At 33.8% G+C, this 25,696-nt stretch overlaps 1 protein-coding gene across 1 annotated transcript in view; it reads right to left on the minus strand.

Moving 5' to 3' along the window:
• CLGN (calmegin) overlaps nucleotides 1-25,696 on the minus strand; it is a 45,902-nt gene that overhangs the window by 6,319 nt on the left and 13,887 nt on the right. Inside the window, exons 4-12 of the mRNA XM_060147120.1 lie at nucleotides 23,781-23,854; nucleotides 23,052-23,110; nucleotides 19,716-19,857; nucleotides 15,688-15,769; nucleotides 14,059-14,251; nucleotides 10,925-11,114; nucleotides 2,932-3,045; nucleotides 2,657-2,807; nucleotides 898-1,113 (exon numbers count right to left, since the gene is read on the minus strand). Coding sequence (XP_060003103.1) covers nucleotides 898-1,113; nucleotides 2,657-2,807; nucleotides 2,932-3,045; nucleotides 10,925-11,114; nucleotides 14,059-14,251; nucleotides 15,688-15,769; nucleotides 19,716-19,857; nucleotides 23,052-23,110; nucleotides 23,781-23,854 — 1,221 coding nt within the window. The remainder of the gene's footprint in view (nucleotides 1-897; nucleotides 1,114-2,656; nucleotides 2,808-2,931; nucleotides 3,046-10,924; nucleotides 11,115-14,058; nucleotides 14,252-15,687; nucleotides 15,770-19,715; nucleotides 19,858-23,051; nucleotides 23,111-23,780; nucleotides 23,855-25,696) is intronic.

Consider the following 25,696-nt stretch of genomic DNA (forward strand, 5'->3'; position numbering starts at 1 on the left):
AGCAAGAATTAGGACAGTTTTCTTTTTTGGTAAGTTTCAGGATAGAACTACTCCTTATGGATGTATTATCTGGTTCATTTAGAAGTACACAACTCTCTGATAACTCAACCCGTACATTTAAAAAACTTACTAAAAAAAAAAAAAAAATCAACCTGATAATCATTGTGTTTTCTTTTTCTTGTTTATTAACAAATTTTACACACAACCTTCAGGAAGGAAATTGTCTCTCTTACTAAAATAAAATCTAAAATCATCAAATGTTTTAGTTAAAAGAGTTTCCAAATGAGAATCCCTTTACCTTTACTTACTCTTCTGATGGTTTTTGCTAATATCCAAAGAGACCTAATGTGAGGTACACATTTTTCTTTACAGTAATTCATTTTAAAGACAGATTCTCCAAGATGCATTGTGTTGAAATACTTAGCTTATTCTTTTCTAAGTAGTGTTAAGATTTGGGGAAAAAAACTGAAACATAATAATATTAAATTTTAAAAGTTTCTATACTCCTCTAAGTGAAAAGTAGTTAAAATGAATAAAGAATATTTAGATTACTGTTCCCACTTAGGCCTTAAATTGATAGGTGACAAAGATATTAAGTCTCATTTCTAGTAGTAGTAGTGGTCTCATTTCTATAACCATCAAAAGGCACTCAATCCCATTATGCTATCATAATTTAATAAATGAAATGAAGACTTACATATATATAATTCATTATTAGTTTATAATGAAGCTGTATCATATTTGGTAAAGCTAAATACTCTGTCTACATAAATTTATTTAAATATGCTTCTTTAGCATCTAGTAATTATTGCACATTTATTTACCTTTTTTAAAGGCCATTTGTACAACCTATAACCAGGACCACATCCTATTATTACCATATGGTAAATACTGTACCTCATTATCATTTTCTATCATTATTTTCACTCCCCAACCATCTGCAGCCCAGCGATCTGCTACTTCCTTTTCCGAACAAATAATAAAATTATCAAAGTAGATATCAGAGGTCATGGACCAAAGCTCTAAACCAAGAGCACAGAAGGAAGTCAGAAGAAATGGGTGATTGTCTTCAAAATAATCTGGATTAGGAATTTTTCGAGGACTCCAGATACCCTGCGAGAAAAAATAATTTAAAGACATTTTCAAATAAAATAATTTCATTATAAATGTTACTCAAGAAGTAGTTGGTGTTGAATGAAATTAGCAATACTAACTGGAAAAAAGAAAACTTTAACTTATAATTAATTCATTAGTAATTCACTAGAAATAAAATCTTGTTTCTTCTTATCTGGAACACGATGTTCCCTATGAAATATATCCTGTACACGATGTTCCCTATGAACAATGACTTTAAACTCTGCAAAAGGGGACTTCCCTGGTTGTCCAGTGCTTAAGACTCTGTGCTCCCAATGCAGGGGCCCTGGGTTCGATCCCTGGCTGGTGAACTAAGATCCCACATACCACAACTAAGCCCACGCAGTGCAACTACTGAGCCCGTGTGCTCTAGAGCCAGCACGCTGCAACTAGAGAAGCCTGAGCGCCACAATGAAGACCCAGTGCAGCCAAAATAAGTAAAATAAATAAGTAAACTGCCAAAAAAAAAAAAAGAGGCAGAGTGAAAATCCAATACAGAAACCTGAGTAATTAAATTTCACAACTGACACTATATTAGACAAGTTGGGTTTTTTTTACATTTAGTAAAGATATTCAAGACAAGATATCATTAAAATTGTTCAAATCAGAGATCACTGTATGGCAAAAATGGAACCGCACCTTTCAACATATACTTGTGATAGGCATCAATAATCAACCATGGTTGAATCTCAGAACAATTATTCAACACAGAAGTTCCATTACATCTTGAATGATTAAACTCAACCAAATCAAATAAATTGGACAATATGATCACTCACTGACTTATTCCACCATCACATATGTCTATTCTGTGCCAGGCACTATGCCAGATGCTAGGATACAGTCGTAATCAAGGCAGATATGGTCCCTGCATTATGGTGTTTAAAATCTAATGAAGGAGATAGACGTTAAAAAAGTTACCAAAACAGACATTTTGTGATAAATACTATGAAGAAAAACTACAGTGAGCAAAAAGAATATATAACTGTATATATAAAATAAATGTTAGAAAATGTCAATGAATAATTAGATAAAACTAGAGGGTTAAATGGATAACATAAGGACTTCTACCTCCAAAACTAGGTATACTCAAAAAATATCTGATTCATATTAGGGAAAAAAATTCAATTTTAATAATACCAGAGGGTAAGGAGCATGTTAATTAAGCACAGACTTTAATTACTAAAATGTGCAACCTGAGTCTTCTTGATCAGAAGTCACTTCTTATATTTAATTCTAAAATAAAATTTTATTCCAAAGTGATCATCAGTATAAGGAAAAATATAGTATAAAGTAACTTATCTTTAGTTCTTAATTTTATTCCCCCAGAAAATTAAATAAGGAATGTTTCAGTTTTTAAACATAAATTAGTTGGAGTACTATGTTCTTTGACTTCTTAAGATAGCTAAGGCACACTATTATACAAATCAAATTTCCTTAAGTTAACATAACATTATCAATAACTAGATAAATAGCACAACATTTTAAAGTTTACTATGGGACTGGAACAAGTGGTTATTACCTGGTAGTTAGGGTTATCTATCATTGGAGGTGTCCATACTCCTTTGTATTTTGGGTTACCTATCATGGGAGGGCTCCACTCGCCACACCCAATCTGACATGCCGGATTAGAAATCTGAGGTGCCTCCCATTCTCCATCCATGTCTTCATTCCTTAGGATATTAGAACAAAGCAAATGGAGTAACCTCAAGTCTCTCCTGTCAGTCATATAAACTAGTAACAAAAAAGCAAGTAAGAAACATATGAAATTGACATTTGAAGATGAAGAATGCTTACCAGTCAATGGGTTTTTCAGCATTAGGATCTGGAATAAATTTCGGTTCATTATCAAGCCAGCCATCAGGTTTAACAACACTTGTATCTTCTATTTGGGCAGGTTCACTTTCATCCCTGTAAATACAGTATTTTATGCTAATTATTAATTATTCAAGCAGTTTAAAAATGCACGCTACAAAATTCATAAGGTACCAAAAGGCATTTCCTACCCTGTCTTTGTACCTACTACCTCCCCTCTCTCTCATCCACCTAAATCTTCTACTATACACTTTTTTATATATATTACTTGTTATGTTCTATACATACATGCACATATGTATGTGTGTGTATATGTGTGTATATATATATATATATACACACACATACTTTTTTTACACAAATGATAGCACTCTATACAGAGTATGTTAGACCTTGTTTTTGTTCACTTAAAAACTCATTCATCAACAAACATATATGGGATGACTACTACATGTCAAGACTGTTCTAGGAGCTCTGTTTTATATAAATATATATCTGCTTCATTCTTCTTAACAGTTGCATAGTTTTACACTTTGTGAATATATCATAATTTATTTAATCTATCTATTGTTGAGAATAGTGTTTTCAAAAACTTACTATGATGAATAATGCTATAATTAATATCCTGGAATATATTAGAAATTAATAAGAAATCAGTTGTCAGCTATATGAAGTAAATTTTTTTTCCAGTTTCTCATGCATTTTTTAATGTAGCCCATGGTGAGGTTTTGTGTTTTTTTGCCATGTAAAACATTTATTTTCATGTAGTTGAAATTTATTAACATTTTCCTTTATGATTCTTCAATTTTATGTCATATTTGGAAAGGTCTTCCCTACTCCAATATTATTTTTTAAAAACTCTCCATATTTAATTCTAGTAATTTTTATATATTCATTAAAAATAACACTTAGAAAGTAAATTCTGAAGTATATAAACATAGTCACAGTAAGTAGTGAATAGAATTACTAACATAATTTTCGTCTTTACAGAAAAGAAAAAATTTTAAATAAGCTACATTACGATTTTCCAAACAAAACTTGAATAACAAACTGAAATAATCAACAATATATATGTAAAGACTGAGTAACAAACTGAAATAATCAAATCTATGTATGTAAAGACTTGTACTTGCCTGTTATTAATGTTATCTTAGGGTCTCTGAGGGCTCAGAGTAACCGGGGTTTAAAATTTAAGGGTGCATCTCTTTTAGCACTTTATAAAAAAAATTCTCACACACTTCACCAATCAGAATGAGGTTGGTATATAGTTTCTCTCATTGTACAGTTTCTCTCATGTCCCAGCCCTACTCTTTATGGGCAAACAAATGTGAAGCAATGTTAGAAAGCCCACATGGAGGGATGTAGTCCTACCTTTTCTGATAGCATGAATTCATGGAAGTGATACACTAATAAGTGACTTATTAATTTTTTTAAAAAAGTACTATTCTTCCTACCTTGCACAAGTTACTTCCCTATACTATTTCCCTTAAGGCAAAGACATTTTCACTGCTAACCAGTACCCCTATTTATCTAAAAGACAGTCAACAAGTTAACACTTTTGGTTTTCCAGGAGCAACATTCTATCTGAATAGGTGGTAAACCCCAACGTTTACAAACAACAAGAACTTGAAGAAATAGTAATAGACACTTTCCAAAATGAAGTACACGGAGAAAAACTGGTTTTAAAAAATGAATAGGCTTCCCTGGTGGCGCAGTGGTTGAGAGTCCGCCTGCCGATGCAGGGGACACGGGTTCGTGCCCTGGTCTGGGAAGATCCCACATGCCGCGGAGCGGCTGGGCCCGTGAGCCATGGCCGCTGAGCCTGCGCGTCCAGAGCCTGTGCTCCGCAACGGGAGAGGCCACAACAGTGAGAGGCCCGCATACCGCAAAAAAAAAAAAAAAAAAGAATAGATTCTCAGTGACTTGTGTAACAAACGTAAAGCAGTCTAACACACATTTAAGTGGCATCCCAAAAAAGAGATGGGGAGCCATATATAAATATTTAAGGAAATAATGGCCAAATGTTACCCAAATTTGATACAAACTATAAACCCACATTTCAAAAAACTCAAAGAATCCAAAGCAAGGCAAATATACACACACAAACAAATGACATCAAGGCACAACAAAAATCAGACTATTGAAAACCAGTAACAGTGAAAATAAATCTTAAAACCAAATAGAAAAAAATGACATATTAGGTAAAGGAGAACAAGGATGAGAATAACAACTGACTTCTCATCAGAATCAGTGTGAGCCTCATGATAAGGAATGGCTGTTGCAAAATAACTATCAACCTATAACCCCATAGTGAAAAATCCTTCAAAAATGAAGGCAGAATAAAGAGATTTTCAGACAAATAATTTAGGAGAATGCAATGACAACAGGTATGTACTACAATGTATTAAGACAAGTTTATCAAGCAGAAGGAAAACAATAACAGACAGGAATTTCTATCTACACAAAAGAAGGAGAGTACCAGAAATGGTAAGTATGTGGGTAAATAAAAGATCTTTTCCCCTCATAACTGTCTGACAAAAAGAGACTGATTGAAGAATAAATATGCATGGCCTTCACAGTATATAAAGAAGGAAATGTATGATAATAGCATGAAGGATGTACGGGAGAAAATATAAGACTCTCATATGATTAACTTAGACATGAAGTGGCATAACACTATTTGAGAGTAGACTGAAATAGGTTTAAGATGCATATTGCAAACCCTAGAGCAACCGGCAAAACAACCAACTACAGATGAAAAGCCAAAAAGCCAATAGAGAAGAAAAAATAGAAGACTCAAATAAAATATAACTCAATCTGAAAAAAGCCAGGAAAAACATTTTATAAAAAGCCACAGAATATATGGGACAAAGAAAAAACAAGTAGTGAGATGGTAGGTTTACACCCAACCACAGCAATAAGTGCATTAAATGTAGATGGTTTAAAACACTCAAATTAAAAGGCAAGACCCAAATATAGTTGCCTACAAGAAAATCACCTGAAAAAGAAAGGCATATACAGGTTACAGGTAAATAATGGAAAATAATATTCAATGGAAACATGACTTAAAAGAAAATTGGAGTGCTGATTTAATATCAGACCAAGTAGACTTCAAGTCAGAGAGTATTATAAGAGTTTATAAAGAAGGACATTTTATAATAATAAAAAGGTCAGTTCCTCAAGAGGTCATGAAATACTGTGAATTGATCTAGTAACAGATCTTCAAAATACTTGAAGCAAAAACTAAAAGAACTCAAAGGAGATAAAGACAAATCCACAATCATAGTTGAAGATTTTAGTTCTCTTCTCTCAGTAAGAGAACAGACTGAAAACCGTTAAGAATATAAAAGCTTTTGAACAATGCTGATGTAATTGATATTTGTGAATGTTTTCTGACCACAATAGAATTAACTTGGGAGTTAAAATGAAAACCATATCTGGAAAATCCATAAATAATTGACAACAAAGCAACACATTTAAAAATACATGATTCAAAGAAAAAATCACTAGGGAAATTATATAACAGTATGAACTGAATATATATTTGTGGAACTTAGTTAAAACAGTGCTTAGAGAAATTTTACAGCTGCTTCTATTGAAAATTATTTTCTACCTTAATAAGGTAGAAAAGAGAAGCAAATTAAGTCCAAAGTAAGAAGAGGAAGGCAATAATGAAATAGAAAAAAGGCCAATGGAAGGGAAAAAACTAAAACAAAAGCTGGTCCTCCACAAAGCTCAATAAAATTGATAAACCCTCAGCTAGACACATCAAGAAAAAACACTAACTGCCATATCAGAAAAGAAAGAGGGGACATCAGTACAGATCATTAGACATTAAATGGATGATAAGAGATGCTGGAACAATTAGACACCCATATTTTTGAAAATTAATATTGATTTATACCTCACACTACATAGAACAATTAACTCAGAACAGAGTTTTAGTCAAAACTATTTGTCTAGAAAACAAAAGAAAATCTTTGTCACATTTAGGCAAAGACATCTTATCTTAGTAAGATGCAAAGAGCATGAATCATCAAAGACAAATATTGACAAACCAGACTTCATAAAAATTTAAAACTTCTCTCTGTTACGAAAATTAAGACAAGCCCCAGAGTGAAAGGAAATATTGCATACTGCATATCTATATTAATTGACTATTGCTGCATAACAAATTACCCCAAAACTTAGGGGCTTAAAGTAACATTTATTACTGCGGTGTCTGTACTGCGAAATCTGGGTGCCACCTAACCGGGTCCTCACCTCAGGGACTCTGGCACTGGCAATCTCAGACTGAGGTAGGCAGCTTCTGAAATTGTTTTCCAATGATCCTACCTCCTGGTATTCATGTCCATGTGAAGTCCCCTCTCCTTGAGTGTGGGTGGGACCTAATAACGTGCTATTAATGAACAGAAATTAGTAATGGTATGCTACTTCCAAAATTAAGTTATAAAAGACTGTATATTAGTTTCCCTAGGCTGCTGTGACAAAACACCACAATCTGGGTGGCTTAAAGTGACAGAAATTTATTATCTCACAATTCTGGAGACTAGAAATTTGAAATCAAAGTTTTGGGCAGGACCATGCTCTCTCTGGAGGCTCCAGGACAGGATCTTTCCTTGTTTCTTCCTTGCTTCTGGTGGCCACTGACGACCCTTGGCATTCCCTGTCTTGTAGATGCATCACGGCAATTTCTGCCTCAGTTGTCACATCGTGTTCTCCCTGTGTGTCTGTGTCCAAATTTCCCTCTTCTTACAAGGACACCGGTAGTACTAGATTTAGGGCCCACCCTAATCCAGTATTACTTCATCTTAACTTGATTACAGATGCAAAGGTCCTAATTCCAAATAAAGTCACAATTACAGGTTCTGAGTAGACATGGAATTTTGGAGGACAGTGTTAACCCAGTACAGACTGTAACCTCCATCTTCTTCGCACTGTCTTCTCCCCTCCCTTCCCCTCTCCCTTGCTTCCGTTGAAGACAGCTACCATGTTGTGAGATACTCTGTGGTGAGGCCTAGATTGCAAGGAATGAAGGGATGACTCTGGCCAACACCCAGCCAGGAACCGAGGCCCTCAGTCCAACAACAATTCAGTCCCTTGAGAGACTGAATCCTGCCAATGCCCACTTGAGTGAAACTGAAACTGGATTAGCTCCTTGTTGAGCCTTTAGATGACTATAGCCCCAGCTGACATCTTAATTGCAGCTGAAAGACCCAGGGCCAAAGGACCCACTAAGCTGCAGTCAGAATCCTGAATCACAAGAAACTGAGAGATAACAAATGTTGTTTTAAGCCACTTAATTTTGGGGTAATTTGTTATACAGAACTAGATAACTGACACAACACCTGTATCCAGAATATAAAGAACTCTCATAACTGAATACAAAAAAATAACCCAAATAAAGCAGGGGAAAAAACTGAAAAGATACTTCTCCAAAGAAACTGATATGAATGGCAAGTAAATGAAAATTGGGGAGATTAAGGATTAGTCACTAGGGAAATGTAAATCAAAACTACAATTAGATACCACTACAAACCTTTTAGAATATTCAAAGAAAAACAGAAAAACAAAAACAGATAATACCAGAAGGTCAAAAGGTACAAACTTCTGGGGATGTAAGGTATGGCGTGGTGACTACAGTTCACCACACTATATCATATATTTGAAAGTTAAGAAGAGTGAATCTTAAAAGTTCTCAAAACAAGAAAAAAGCTGTTAACTATGTGAAGCGATGGATGTTTAACTAAACTTACTGTAGTGATCATTTTGCAATATATACATATATCAAATCATTATGTTGTACACGTAAACTATTACAATATTATATGTCAATTATATCTCAGTTAAAAAAACAGATAACACCAAATGCTGTTAATGTGTAACATCTGGAGCTCTTACATAATGGTGGGAATGCAAAATGGTATAGCCCTTTGGAAAAGTTTGGCAGTTTCTTACAAATTTAAACATACACTTATCGTACAATCACACTCCTAGGCATTTACCGAAGAAAAAGGAAAAATTATGTCTATACAAAGCCCTGACCACAAATGTTTGTAACAGCTCTATTCATAATTGCCCCAAACTGGAAACAACCAAAACTTCCATCAATATGTGAATGGATAAACAAATTATGATACATCCCTACAATGGTACACTACTCAGCAATAAAACAAAACTAATTACTGATACAAGAAAAAATACAGATAAATCTCAGAAAGCATCATTCTGAGTGAAAGAAATCAGAAACAAAAGTTATATACTGTATAATTCCATCTTATATGATATTCTGGAAAAGGCAAAGCTATAAGGGACAGAAATCACATCAGTAGTTTCCAGAGGTTAAAGGTGGAAGGAGGGAATTGATTACAAAAGGATATACAGGCCTTTGGGGAATGATGGAAATATTCTACATCACGACTGCGGTAGTGGTTACATCACTGTATATATTTTTCCAAATTCATAGAACTGTATATCTAAAATAAATGGATTTAACTGTATGAAAATTATACTTCAATAAATCTGACAGAAAAAAAAAACATGCAATCAGAATCCAGCAAACATCAAAAGGACAATACTTGTTGACCAAGGAGATTGCAAGGTTAGTCAACATTAGAAAATCAATCAATATAATTCACCACACTAAGAAAATAAAGGAGAAAAACCACATGGTCACCTCAATAGGTGCACAAAACGTGTTTTACAAAATACAACACCCAATCATGGAGAAAAAAAACTCTTAGTAAACTAAGAATAAAACTTTTTTTACTCATACTTAGTACATCTACCTTTATGTAGTCCCCTCCCAACTGTACTAGGGTTGGTCTGTGTGACAAACAGAATGCAGCTGAAGTGATGGCATGTCACTTTTGAGACTAGGTTATAAAAGGCACTGCAATTTCTGTGGTTGTGCTCTCTCCCTCTTGGATCACTCCCTCCAGGGGAGCCACCTGCCATGTCATGAGCTGACCTAAGGAGAGGCCTAGGTGGCAGGGAACTGAAACTTCCTGACAAAGGCTACAAGAAGCCAGTGGGAAGCCAGCTGCCCAAGTCAAACCTTCAGATGCAGGCAGCTCTTACTGGCAGCTCGACTGCAACCTCAGGAGAGTCTGAGCCAGAACCGGGGAGCTAGCCACTCCCAGATTCCTGCCTCTCAGGAACTGGGTGAGTTCATGTTTGTTGTCTTCAGTTTTTTGGTAATTTGTTACACAGCAATAGATAACCAATAGGGTGGGTTAAATACATAAAAACAGATAATCTACTTAGCAAAACCATAATTAAGAGTTAACTGTCAGCAGGAAAAAAAAAAGTTCTTAGGAATAAAGGTAACAAGATTTTAGGGAGAAATTACAAAACATATTTGAAGGACAAAGAATATCTCAGTTAAATGGAGAGATATAAAAGTATCCCTCACCATCTGAATTCAAGCTATAGGTAATCTGGAACTGAATACATTTCTTTTAAGGAAAATATTCATAATCCTGTAGAATGGAAACCACACAAATACTCAGCTAGTGAACATTTTATGGGTAAGCAAACTGGTATGAGTAAATCCTATATAAGATGCTGAGAATATGGCTTTTTAAGCCAACTAATCATTAACTGAAAACACCGCAACTATGTAAAGTATGTACACACATACATGATAAAGATCAAACTGGGAACTGAAATTAAAGTGTTGGTGTTTTAGATTCATGGAATTTTTCCCCCACAGCATTGAAAACATACAAAATACAAATACTATATTGAAAAGGGCAACAAAATTAAAATATTAATTAAAATGAAAATTAAGAGGCAGGGGACTGCAAAATCCGTTTTAGAGAAGTATTTCATCCAAAATAGTCAAAGTAAGTAGTACTGATGTTTAAAAGAGTAAGCTTCATTGGTTGTAAACTTCACTTAAACACACCTTACTTCACATAAACACACGTTACTTTATGCCAAAGAACGCTTTGCTACTGAATTCTTTGCTTACCAGTCTTCTGGTTTGACAGCAGAAGGATCAGGGATTTTTGCTCTTTCATCCCAATCATCAGGTTTTTTATCACTGGGATCTTCAATTTCCTTGGGAGGATTGATAGGAGGAACCACATCCTCTAGTAGGTTTCCTTTGTTAACAACTATCTGATCAATTAATACTTCAAATGTGTCATCTGGATTCATCACTAAGGACCAATTTAAACATATTACACTTATCATATTGACAGACATGACATGTTAAAGATAATCTTCTACCCTAAACTTCATGGGTAAAATTTTCTCTCAACCACAATAGAGGAATTACCAACATATTAAATCAAAATACACTGAAATCACTAGATATAATGCTTTCTAAAACCAAAGATAAAATTTTAAGTAATAATAATAATTTAATAAAACACTCCATTACTTCTCAAATAAAAAATACCCAATAGCTAACTCAGCTTAGGACTCACATGACCAGTCAGCTTCACTCTTTCATAGTTACAGAATACAACCCAATCTTCACTATTTTAAAATAATTTTTTGAAACGACCTCAAACTTTGAAAGTTGCAAGTATGCTATAAAGAACTTTATTTTTTCTTGAATTACTTGAGAGTAAATTACTGACCTCATCCGTATCATCCCTGAATGTTTTAATGTATATTTCCTATAAACAAGGACATTCTCCTATATAACCCAAATCTGGGCACCAAAATCAGGAACTTAACATTGATACATTCTTATGATTTCCTAGAAATCTATAAAGCTCATTGACATTTCAAATTTATTGATTCATACACTATAGTGAAAAATGTCTTAAGGATGATTGAAAATATTCAACCTCACACTTTAGTACGTTTGTTTTGAGGTAAATTCTAGCTCTTTAAAAGTCCCTAAGCCAAAAGTTTCATAAAGGACTCCCTTATCATTGTAATGACAAAATAAAAGCTCTTTCTCCCTTCTGTAAACATGGGGTGGGGAGTCACTGAGTATAATTTATATCTTTGGAAAGAACTGTAGATGAAAATAGCTGCCTAACATTTGCTTTTAGTAAGTTAAGGAAGTACGAGCTGTCAATAAATGTCAGGATGATCCTGACTTAACTAGGTAAATGGGCTACCACTTTCCGTAAAAGCAATGCTGAAGTAATAATCTCCAAAGGTTTCAGTCACAACAATGCCAAATTATTTATATCAAAATCAAATATTGCAATTTATATACAAACTCAAATAATGTAAATGAACACTCAGTATTTTCTCCCTTCTCTTTTTTCTCCACCATTTCCTCTTCTATTACAGCTGAGATTATAAAACTATATTACTACACAAAGGAAAAAAGTCAAGATTGAAGCAGAACTGAGAATAAGATCTTAAATGCAAAAATGTGCTAGACCCTTTCTAATAAAAAAAAAAGACATTTCTCAAGAAAAATCCTGAAAAGACTATTTTCTGAATAAATTTTGCATCTGAAATGTTTTAAAATTATAGTAAATCAGAAAAGCACATGACAATTACACATATGTGAAAAGACATCTTTGCCCAAAATCTTTAGCCAGCAAACCTTTCCGTTTAGAAAACTGTATTCAATTTTCTAAATGAATCTACAACAAAAGACATTGGATTATAAAGTCTTTTAAGGGACCCTGTAAGGTTCTTAGAACAACTACAGGATAATGTTATAAAAATATAGTAGTATTACCCAAAGTTTTTCTAAAAAAGAAAATAGCCACTCGATAATCCTAGCACAACAAAGTTTTTGTGTATAGTAGTAAGAAAAGCAAATGTTTAAGAGTCAGACTTGAGTTTTAATTCCAGTCTTAATCAATTACTTTTGTTTCCTAGGGCAAGTTACTTAACCTAAATTAAGGCAAAATAGAAACTGCTCACCTCCCAGGACGGTTGCAAACAAAGTGTCTAGCATAGAGCATGGTACCTATCAGGTGATTAATAAAAATTAGTTTTTTCTAGTCTTTTTCTTTTTGTTTGCATAATATGTCTAGTGGCCATCAGGATGTGCCTCCAATTTGAATCTCGTTTTCTTTCCCAATTTTAATATTATAAACGTCTCTTCCTTGTTGCCAAATATTTTCATAGTTATCATTTTGTATTGTATAGAAAGAAAACCACTACTGTAACATTTGGATTGCTTCCAATTTACAGCATATTTTTACACATAGGTCATTTTCTTTCTTCTGGATTATTTTCTTTGGATAAATTCCTGAAAGTGGAATTGTGGCCTTTGATTACACTACCAAAGTGCTTTTGACCAGGTTTATACAAAGTCTAATTAAAATTCATTTTTTCTAGTTATAATTTCTCATTATCTCTACATTTCTACAGTTTACTTTATGCTCCCCATAATGTCTAGTACTATTTTCCAATTTCAGAAAAAGGTCTTTGATATCAATACTGATATTAAAAATAAAATTGGTCCCTGTGTTGGCCAAATGAATGTTTCTATAACTGCAGTTTTTGGAAAGAAAACTGAAATACCTTAGTCTTGGATGGAGTTGTCCTGTTAGGTTCTGACATGCTGTGATTTTAAGTAATCATGGGCAGAACAAACCTCTATAATTGTATGTTCTTGGGAAGAGGAGAAACAATCCCATGTAGTGTTCCTCCTAGTCAACATATACGCAAACTCCTAGTTACAAAAGTAAAGCTAAGTATGTTAATAGATGGTCGCTCAATGCTTTCCCTTTCAAAGTTTTCCCACAACTACCACAAGGCAGGACCCAACAATGACAAATGCCTATAGAATAAAGTCTAATATTAAGGGCTTCCTCCTCTTTAACCTTTTTCTCCAGTTTTCTATTCTTTCAGCACCACTAATGTCAGGGTGCCTAAAATATCCCTTTCCTCTCCTAACTTCCACATTATATCTACACTTCAAGACTAAGTCAAATATAACCGCCTTCACTAGGTTTTCTCCAAGTTTCCAAACTGAAAGTAATATTGTTTTTGAGCTCTTAACTGTACCTCATACGACACTTTACTTTCTACCTGTGCTATAAGTATGTGTGTCTTATTCTCCTAAAAAGATAAGCCCTTAACAGAAGGACCTGTGTTTCTCCCAAAGCACTTGCCATGAAAACATTGGTAGTCAGCAAATATCTTTGAATTAATGAATGAATTAAAAGGACATACCAAGGGTATAAAGATGAGTCTTCCTGTCTGTAAAGAACTTTTTAAGGTCTACATCTGGCGGTTTGGCATGCTTCTCTTCAAAAACTCCAGTTTGGGGATGTTTATGTCTGAAGATAAAATGAAGTTTATAATCTTCTCCACATTTATCTGGTCCAAACATAATGGTATAGGATGTTTTATCATAAAAGTTTTCCTTCAAAGAGAGATGAGTATTGGGATTAGTCCAGAATTAGAGTATTTAATGGATTTCTCTATTCTACCCCACTGGGTAGAGTTCACAAAAATGTATCAAATGCTAATTCACCAAAGAATTAGTTGACACAATTGACAATAAAGGATGTGGAAAACATAACAAATTTTATTTCAAAATAGTTTTTTAAGTGCACACATTACTTCCATCCTCAAGATGTAGGAGAGAAGCTGGAACCACCCTAGCAACATCATAATGTTTTAGTTACTCTATATAGATCTGTATTATTAATATTTTATTAAGAAAATTAAGCACAGAGAAAAGCATTCTGTGACTTAAGACTACAGTGACTACTTAGCCATTACTACTATTCAGTAAGACACCAGAAAATGGCGCCCCTTAGCACAATGTGAAGAAGAGAATCAGACTCTTGATTTGACAGACTGTGTCTGTCAAAAGCAGACACTGCAGCATGCTCCCCATTTCATAATTGGTCATTTCTCTTCATCTGGCATGGACACTGGTTAAGAGCATGGGATCTGGAGTTCAAATCCTACCGTTGCCTTTAAACCAGCTGTGTGTGGCCCTGAGCAAATTTCTTAACCTCCCTGTGGTTCTATTTCATTACCTCTGATGAAGATAATAATAGTACGTACCTTATAAGGTTTCTCTGAGGATTAACTGAATTAATTAGATAAAGTGCTTAGAAAAATACTTGGTATTTGACTTTATTATTGCCACTGTGCCTTCAAGTGATCATCACCTCACAATACCTAAGTGTTTCACCATCTACTACAAATGGCTTCCCCTTTACCCGATCCTAATAACAGTAAATGAATCCTTTAATCTGTTTCGTAGCCACGCATTCTGACAAATATCTCATTAATGTCTCATTTATCTTATTTTTGTTATATGCAGAAATCCTGACATAGCCTCCTGTAGGAGGATGCTATAAGAAATGTCTCCAAACCTCAAATGGTCCTAACGTAACCTGCTTCACTATGAAAACATTTTTAACTTAGTAAATTTTTGCAGACTGCCAATTCCTGAACTGGCCCGCCTTTTTAATTTGGTTCTTTGGCCATTGTGTTTTACTGCTTTGCTCTGTTATCTTACTTCTCCTGTGATTATTATTTTGTAAAGAAAATAACTGTAAGCTGATCTTTTAGTGACATTTATAAGCACCAGGTTATTTTTTATTTATAGACACAGCAAACTTTTTTATGTGGCTAATGATTGCAAAACTGATGCCATCAAGTAACAAAGCTGTGTATGAAACTTGAAGGCGCACTGTAAAAGCTATATAAACTCATGGTGGGTAAAAATTTTCAAAGTTATTTTCGATTTCAGTTGAAAATGAAAATTTCAGTTGTGTCAATTGCTCCTTAAAAATACTTATTAACTTTAATAAGGTTTTCTTAAACATTAAAATATCATACCAGATTCAAACCATCAGTGTCTGCTAGGAGTTTAATGTATGCACCTCCACAATCAATACCATCTTGAAAATTTACTTCATATCTAAATGAAGGGAAAAAGAATCATACTGCTGATAAATAAAAATTACTAACTGTTCTTCAAAATCTAATGTATTACTCTCAATTCATTTAGACACAAACATTTTACATTACCAGAAAGCTCATACAAAGCATATCCACAACCTATAGGGAACAAGCAGAAATGACTTTTCTGTGCACATCCTTAAAATATTAAAAATAGAATGATTATAATCAACTATACAAAAGCCAACCAATTTGTTGAAATAATTTTTTCATCAAAACTGTTGAATTAAGAATAAAATACTTTGACTAAAACTTTCAACAGGAAACTTCCAATTAAAATAAGGTACGTACTATATATAGTCTTTTTTTTTTAACATCTTTATTGGGGTATAATTGCTTTACAATGGTGTGTTAGTTTCTGCTTTATAACAAAGTGAATCAGTTATACATATACATATGTTCCCATATCTCTTCCCTCTTGCGTCTCCCTCCCTCCCACCCTCCCTATCCCACCCCTCCAGGCTGTCACAAAGCACCAAGCCAATATCCCTGTGCCATGCGGCTGCATCCAACTAGCTATCTACCTTACTACGTTTGTTAGTGTGTATATGTCCATGACTCTTTCTTGCCCTGTCACAGCTCACCCTTCCCCCTCCCCATAACCTCAAGTCCGTTCTCTAGGAGGTCTGCGTCTTTATTCCTGCCTTACCCCTAGGTTCTTCATGACATTTTTTTTTCTTAAATTCCATATATATGTGTTAGCATACAGTATTTATATATAGTCTTTATAAACTAAAAACAAAGACTATGGGGGTCATGGCTACAGCACAAATTTCTAAGAAATTGCTAATGATCCTAGATATCCAGTCTGCTACTAATTTGTCTTTTAGTTCAGCTACACTGAAACCATGTTAAATAAGTTGTACATTTAATTAAATACCACCAGCAAAGAGATTTCATAATCTCAGTCAATAACCTGGAATATTCCAGATCTTAACAGCCAGGAGATAGGGGAAACACAGTGTAACAGCTAAAAGAGTGAAGTGACATGGCAGTCTCTTCATAGATTTACAACACTCTAATTCTCAGCAAAAGTTCTGTTGTTGTTTTGTCTTATTTAGGCAATGACAGTCTTACTGAACACTATTTAGAAGAGATTTTTAGTAAATTGATGAATTACATGTAACAAACTGGTTATCAAACTGAAAAACAGTGAAAACCAAAAAAGTTATGATTTGGTTTAATGAATTAAAGCAAAAAGAGATGAAAACTAGAGGAGCAACAGGACACAGTGATAATTTTAATGAAGGACTATAGTTTAAAATGTTTCTGAAGAAAGTTTAGAGACAAAGTAAAAAAAAAAAAAAGCATTCAAAACTTTGACAGTTTGAACCCAATTAGTATATGTATTTTGTATAGAAAAGAAATAGAGAAAATACAGTAAACTTTTAAGTGATCATCTCTGAGTTGCTGGAGATTGTGGTGATTTCCCCTCCCTACTTTCTACTCTGCTTTATTTCTCAAGATATCTGCAACAGTCGTTACAAGCAAGTACTTCTGAGTCAGGAAGACCTGAGACCTTGGCTAAAGGCATGTTACTGAAGCTCTAGTCTCTATTTGCTCACTTGTAACGTGGGAATATTGCCCATACCTACACCTCAAAGGACTGTTATGATGATTAGAAGTTGTCATGCACAGTAATGGGCCAATAAATGCTCAAAAATGTTAGCTTCTGTTATGATCAGAAGAAAAGTTTTGTTTTGTTCTTTTTCATTTTTTAAATAGTTTGTTTCCTCAAAGCCTTATCAATACTTTTAAGCAGTAGCTGATAAACTTTTTTTTCATGAAACATGTCTTTGAAGAGTACAAAGTAAAAGAAATGGTGCATAATGTGAACTAAAGGTAAATATTTGCTACTCTAAGTAAAATAAAATAAAAAGAGATATAGTTTTAGCATAGGTGATCCAAGGAAAAAGGGTTCTGTGAAAAGAACTAGAGAGAACAATTGTGTAAATTGTCTCTATAAATGTTAAGACAGCTCTGCTGTCTTAGTATGCCTAGACTCGATCACTATGTCTATTTTATACGCTGCAAACTTCCAGATTTTTCAAATCATTAACTTGTGCCTAGTATAAATAGTTCACAATGCATTTGAGGATCAGTGAAATGTATGTCATAGAGCTTCACTGCTGCTAATCTCAGATCATAGGAAAAATGAGGACAAATGCAGAATATATGTTAACCCTATTTTCTTTAGAGTAGCATTTTCTAAACTGTCCCATGAAACAGTAATTATTGCTAAGGGGGTAAAAAACTTCTGTGGTCAATTATGTTTGGGAAACACAATATTCAAGTTAAAAACAGGTTTTCATACAGAGAACTTCTCAAAGTCTTTAATGGGCAAATATGCTTCCTTATCTTTAAGGTTCAGATATTCTTAGTTTCTGAAACTTATATGACCACATAATGCATATTAATATGTACACAATTTGGAAAAAGCAGCTTTAGAGTAAAGTTATGTCATAAATCTATAGTATTTATAGTAGTTAATATAAAATTTTTTATTTATCTCATTTCATCAAAATTAAGAATAACAAATATTCACTATCCTTCTTTGAACTGTTTTCAAGCATATCAAACACTGCTATTCCATTCTTCTTGATTCTCCTTTTCTTTTTTCAGAATAATAATTTCACAACTGCTTTAATACTTTTTTTAGACTTATTATCTTTGCTTCTAATCTTGCAAGCTATCTTTCACTTGCTTCCCTAGCAGTGATTTATACTTCCTGAAAATACCAAATTTGATTCATTTTACTCTGGAGAAGTTAAACTTTATATTATTTTCCGTTACCCTTTCAGTTAAGCCACAAAGGATTAAAATAGAGAATGATATTATATTCACCTAACTTCAACAGAATAAGAAGATTACTTTCCAATTTTCAAGAAAAAAGAAACTCCAAACTCTGAATAATGACATATATCAAGCTCAAATATTAATCCCAATAAGTACTTATAACAATATTTTTCATTTGTTTAAATGGTTGTATACTCTGACATTATTTGATATTTTAAATTTATTGAAATAACAGTGCAACTAAGCCAAAGCATCACAGCTGAAAAATTAGCCCAATTATACCAAATGCCATATTGTTTTAAATTTCTAAAATACAAAATGGCATTTTAGTTACACCACATAGGAATATATTTAACATGTTAACAAAAAACTGAAGTGGTTCTGGAGTGTTAAGTTTACAGTTAATGGTATTTCCTTACACTGTAATTAACTTCGGACAGCCCAATCTTCTAAGGTAGAAAGTAACATTTCTACATTTCCTTTTCTTTGTTTTTAATATGAATTTCATTGGTTTTGTAATTGTATTTGTACACACCTATTTTGGTTTTACACCAGTATAGGTGAAACAGCTTGAGGAATTTACACTGGATTTTACGACAGTTACACATGCAAACAACATGACAATAAAACTAGTTTATGTCATATTGCAGGGGAGGGAAGGGGTGACTGTCTGTGACATCATGTGCCCTTTAAAAGGGCACTTCCTCTTTAAAAGGAATTTGCTGCCTTTGGATCTTATCACTGGTTTACCAGCAATATTTATGGTTCCATTCTGAATATACTGAGGTTAATATATCTTAATAGCAAGTCATTTTAAGTAAAGAGTTAAAATAAAAATGGTGATTTTAGTATGCACTATATAGTTTATGGTGGTGGAATGTTGCATATTACAGCATATATTATATAATTTTTCAACTAACCTGCTTTTCTCTCGAAACCTCAGGGTGTCTGTGTGTATACATGCATTGTGTATTTAAGCAAATGAAATGGAAAAGGAAAATCTGGTTTTTTATGCCCATTTTATACTCATTATACCTATATTCAGAAGCCAAATTATATAAAACTAATATAAATGTCAGAAAAAGTATTAAAAACATAATAAAACTTACTGTACTATCAGAGGTTTATCAGCAAAGATGAAAGGTTTTGTTAATACAGCAGATATTGCATGATGCTTTGCTCTAGATTTCAACACCAGTCCTCGGTCACCAGGTACTCGATATTCTTTCAATTCTTCTATTTCCCATCTTCCTAAAATACAAAACAAAGCAAGTTAAACTAAAACCAAAAACACTGACTTAAGAATTATTTATCAGAAGTGGTGACCAATAAAATTCTTCCATGAAGGCTACTTTGGAAAAAATAAAATCACATTTTAAATCAGAAAATAATATCTGCACCTGAATGTATGTATGTTCTCTTTTTCTCTTAAAACTGTGGAAACTAATAAATAACAGACCCTACAGTATTTAATTAAAGCACCTCTAAAGCTGGCTTAGTTTGGATTTCTCTGAAAGACTGTAATCAATGAAATCACAAAATGTGGTTTGTCTCATACGGTCTATCAACATTGTATTTTTAAAATGAGGTATTTTTAAATTACACAGGAGACAAAGTACATCCTTAACAGAAAATGAGTTTGCCTCAGTCAATTCTTTTGAAATTTATGGTATCATCAGCTACTTTTCTTACTTTGCAGAAGTTATTGTAGAGATTTAAATTTTAATTTGAAAATTGTTATGCCCAAAGAACACAAACTAAAGTTAACACTTCCTAAGCTAAGCCAATCAGTTCTCAGAACTTTTGGCCAAGGAAGTCATACATACTAGATAAGCACTAGGCTGTAGCACAGCAAAGCTGAGTTAGGTCCTCTCTGGGCTGGAATTTCCCACGTTTAAGATCAGGAAGCTCCTGCAATTAGATCACAGGCAGCATATAATGCAAAGCTAGATGGGTTAGCTGCAGCCCCAAAGTTGTGGATTGGACTTTCCTCCTTTACTCTTTTTAAAACAAAATAACTAATTTATATTAATTTGTATAAAATGTTCTAGCTTTGAAAATTAGAGTTATCGCCTATTCCAAGAAAACTCAATTTAGCGAAAACTGGCTATTTTCCGGTATTGTGCCAACTTGAAATATTAATGGGCACTTTTGAATTACTAATGTACTTTATACATGTTTTTTTCTTTCTAAAAAAACAACAGTGCAAGAACCTGACAGTCTCATGAACCAGAGAAGGGTATATTTTGGTCTATCATTGTGCACACAGTATTGGGTTTTTAAGAATTCATTTTTTAAAGTTTTTAAGTTTCTTTTCCTTTTTGTCCCCTAATTTGGCTATAGTGTACTTTTCTAAAAAAAGTGAATTCTTTTGGTTTTTCTTCTCTCACACTGATGAGCAACTGTATTATCACTGCCAACCTGTGGCTTGACCAAATCACAAAGGTCTTCTTTTAAGAAGTAACAACTTTATCTTTAGGGGTTTTAGGATACTGATAGTAAAGGCCTTTTTAAACTATGTTGCCTTGTTTTGTAATTACATGCATACATTTATCCGCTATGAAAAGGTACTATCTAAAAGTACTACTTTAATTTTAGAAAACCTGTGACAAGGTGATTATTCTTCAAGGACAAGAGGTTTTTCCCAACTTCAAATCAACAATAACTTTTCATTAACCAATCATTTACTCAAATTCTATACAGTGCCAGGTAATATGAACTCTGATGTAACTATAATTTCAAAAAGAATTCACAAAATTTTATAAGATATCCTGAAAGTTGGTCACTTAAAGAATTGGTGATTTTTTAAACAGCTATACTTTTATTAATAACTTAATCTGAAAAATTTAAATAAGTCTCCTCCAAATGCAAACCTTGTTACCCAGCACATAATGTTTCACACAGATTTGCTTACTCCTGAAAATACAGGAATTAGTTTTACTCAAGTGGCACTTGACAGAAGCTGTGATTAACGACTAGAAATACTAAATATTCCTGCAAAGAAACTGATATTGGTCTCAACTAACCACTATATAAACAACATTGCTAATATTTATATACAAAATGCCATTTTCAGGACCTGGAACTTTAAGAGATTCTGTATTTTTCAAAGTTGCTTTCAAGAAATTGAAAAAAGTCAACCAAACATACCAAATCTAATATGCTAAAAGATTATTTTCGCGGATAATTTTGTTTAATAAGACTACAGACCAAACTTAGGTGTTAAGAAGCTTGTTTTCTGCTTGCTTGAGTTCTAATTTTAAGCTGGGGGGGAAAAACTCATTTAAACACTAAGTCATTTTTGTCCAGCAAGAAATAGAGACAAACTTACTCCTAAAATAGACCATATCCTAATTTTAGGAAAACTCCATCAAAAGATACTTCTAAAACACAAACATAAAGCAAATATCTACCCAATGCTGTTCTAAAAAAACTGTAAAGTAAGCTAAACATAGATGTTTTAAGTCAAGCATTCTGTTCGATGGCAGGTATTTCTGTGGGTATTATTTTAGGTAGTGTTCTATCTCTGCAGACTTGCTGCTTCTTTGAGGGAAATTATTCTTTTCTCTAAATGGATTTAGACTGAATGCAGTATTGCTTGCTCTGGGCATATGGTAGAGTTCTTTTTGGAGTACATAAGCATACACACTGGGATCGAGAACACTACAAAGGAAGACATGTAGGCATGATCTTTATCTCACACTAAAACAGACACTATGAAACGGAAGTAGACAGCTGCCATCCTATACATGCTGTTAGTTGTTCTGTTGTTATTCTCATGTAATGCCTGTTGGAGTCTCAGTGTGAGGTCACATCCTTATGGGTCTGAGGTCCTCTGAGACAGAGGAAATTCCCACTATCTGTCTCCTCGACTGAGGCTGATCCTGCTTTAGGATGTAACAACTGAGGAGGCTAGTTTTAGACTAAGAGGAGGAAGAAATTCTTCCGTCACACTCCAGGAGAGTCCTGTTGGGGAAGAAAAGTTGACCCTTGCATATAGGACTTTTCCTTCACAGTGAAGCGTGAAGATAACCTATCAGAGACGCAGTGATAATGGCTGTGGGCTAGGAGCCACATGTCCCACAGCTCTCATAAATGTCCTCTAGGAGGACCCTGCCGAAAGTTATAACTTGATCTAGGCGGCCCATGCTTGAGAGAAAACAGTAGGGAACAGCAGTAGCCTGGGAAATCCTGCAAGAGACTAACTGCAGTGGAGTGAATATTTAACTGTTCAGAGTTAGAAAACTGGATGGTGGCTTAAGTACGGATTACCTGGACTTCCAGAAATATTGGAAAGGAGACAAAAGACTCTATTTGTCTTTTGACAAGATTCTGTTGTGAAGCAGGATGGGGCCTCAGGTATATTTAATAAATATATATAATCTCAAAAGCTAGTGAACTCTGGGTCATACTGCTTATGTTGAATATTTAAATAAATATTTTACCATCATATATAGAAATCTCCGCATCTGTATCATCTTTTTTTGCTTTTGATAAGACCCACCTATAAATAAAGTTGAAAGAAATGTATATCATTAAAAATAAAACTAACAATTTATAGATACAATGCATATCAGAAATACAACAGAAGATTACCCAATAGTCGCTTTTCCTTCTAAGATAAATTAATACTTAGAGGCTAAATAAGGATGTCTACACATAATCCTGTAAAGCTAGAGTTAAATTAAATTTAGAATCTGTAATTTACTAGCTGTGTGATCATAGCTAAGGTACACTAAGCCTCAGTTTCCTCACTGGTAAAAGGCAGATAAAGATAGTTCTTACCCACCTACTTAGGACAGTGTTTGGCATATAATGATCAATAAATAATAACTTTTATTGTTTTTTTACCATTTTTTAGGATAAAACATTAACTTGAATTTGTCATCTGAAATTATGTTATTAATATCTGTCCTAAGGAAAGAAGAAACGTAAGTTTTCACTTTACATTCATGATTCATTTGTATATATTCTTTGTATAAATGATAACAATTCAAATTAAACACTTCTATCAATAATAAAAATGTGTTAAGGTATTGGTTTACACCGTGAAATAAAGTATGTTAACCCTTTTTTAAGGTACTGTGGTAGAGGCAATTTTCATAGGCTAACAACCAATAACTTCAAAAAAGCTAATCAAATCAAGGAAAAAATTCTCCTGAATGAATACTCACCCAGCCAACCTTCCACTATCAAAAGTTTCCGTAAAATATACTTCTCCTATAGGTTGAGGTGTCTTATATTTAATCTAGAAAATAGATTTTAAAAATCTAAAGTTATTCACCTTCACAAATATTTTAATTAAATAATCTCACTAATTAAGAACCTAGTATGGAATGCACATATAGGTAATATAGATAGATGGTAGGTGACATGGTCTCTGGCCTCAAAACTTTGTATTCTACTGGTAAGAAAATACAGAAGAATATAAGAGATACACAATGGAAAAAAACTCTATGTGCAAACAGAATACACTGACTCCTAACACAGGAGGGATGGGAGGCAGTAACTAGCCAAGGCCTCATGATGCAGTGGATGTGGCTTTGAAAGGATTCTAACAGGTGACAATATTTGAGGATAAAAAGTCATTACAAGCAAAAGATGTAAGATGAAAAACATATAAGATGAAAAACTTAGTAAGCACATAGGTTAGTTTAAAATTAACTCTTAAATTTCACTGTTATGTAACTAGAGGATGATGACAACATTCTGAGAAATTAGAAACCCAAAGGAAAAATAAGATTCAAAAGAGAAAGGACTGCAAAGCAATTATCTCAAAGCATTGTTTCAAGTGCCATGTAAGTGTTAGCTGCTATGATGATAATGATGATGGGGGGGGGGCGTGATTTGATGGCTCTATTAATCCTCATAATATTTCTACGCGGGAAGTACTTTATTGTTCCCATTTTACCTATGATGAAACTGTGGGAGACAGGCAAAATAATTTGCCCACTGTCATACAGTTAGACACTTGCAGGACTTAAAAGATATGGGCCTAGGTTCTAAAGGTTATACACTTAACCACTACACTATACCGAATGCACCAATAAAATAATTTAAATTTATTGACAAATTGTCAAAAGATTTTTTTTTTTTTTTTGCGGTACGCGGGCCTCTCACTGTTGTGGCGTCTCCCGTTGCGGAGCGCAGGCTCAGCGGCCATGGCTCACGGGCCCAGCCGCTCCGCGGCATGTGGGATCTTCCCGGACCGGGGCACAAACCCGTGTCCCCTGCATCGGCAGGTGGACTCTCAACCACTGCGCCACCAGGGAAACCCTCAAAAGATAATTTGAACTGATGATGAATAAATAAAATTTTGCTTACAGTAATATATAAATCTTGGTCCTTTCTTAATCAGCCTTTATGATTTTACCTATATGATTAATTATGAAATTTCTTCTCTCAGCCTTAAGAGAAAAGGATACAGAAGTACTTCTACTATTTTCACTGTCCCTACCCTTCCCTAATAGTACATTTCCTGTCTAAGTGAGGAAAATCAGTAATTAAACAAAATCCCACACACTTACTAACAGGTCAATATTCTGCTACCCAAATTGCCAATCTCCCATGAAGTTTTCTGAATTAGAACTTACAACTTTACTGTTCTCTATATTTTTATGGATTGGCAAAAATGGGCAATGGTGTTACAAGAGGCTTCCTTCTGTTAGACGACCCTTTAAATCACCAGCAATTTATTTTGCGCTTTATTTATACTTCACTTGTACTTTACCATATCTAGATTGCTCATGATATAAAATTAGAAGCATCAAAAATTGTTCCTCCCATTTCTTATCATCTTCTCAAATTATCATCAAATATAGTTAAGAGTCGTAGGTATCTGAAATTTCTTTGAAGTATTAACCTCCAAAACCCTCGCAGTAGCTGTATCTAAGTCAGCCATAAGCACTTTGATTACTACTTAGTTTCTGTGGATCACAGAACCAGGTTTTAAAAGAAATGTCCTTGTGGAGCTTAAAACTTAACAGAAGAAAGAATATTCACCTTAAGCAGCTAAACAACACTTGCATTTGCAAATTAAAAACTCTAAAAGGAAGTCTGTAACAACTATATATTATTCTCCTTGGCCCTT

Source organism: Lagenorhynchus albirostris, chromosome 4 (assembly GCF_949774975.1).
Source record: "Lagenorhynchus albirostris chromosome 4, mLagAlb1.1, whole genome shotgun sequence".
Taxonomy (NCBI): Eukaryota; Metazoa; Chordata; class Mammalia; order Artiodactyla; family Delphinidae; genus Lagenorhynchus; species Lagenorhynchus albirostris.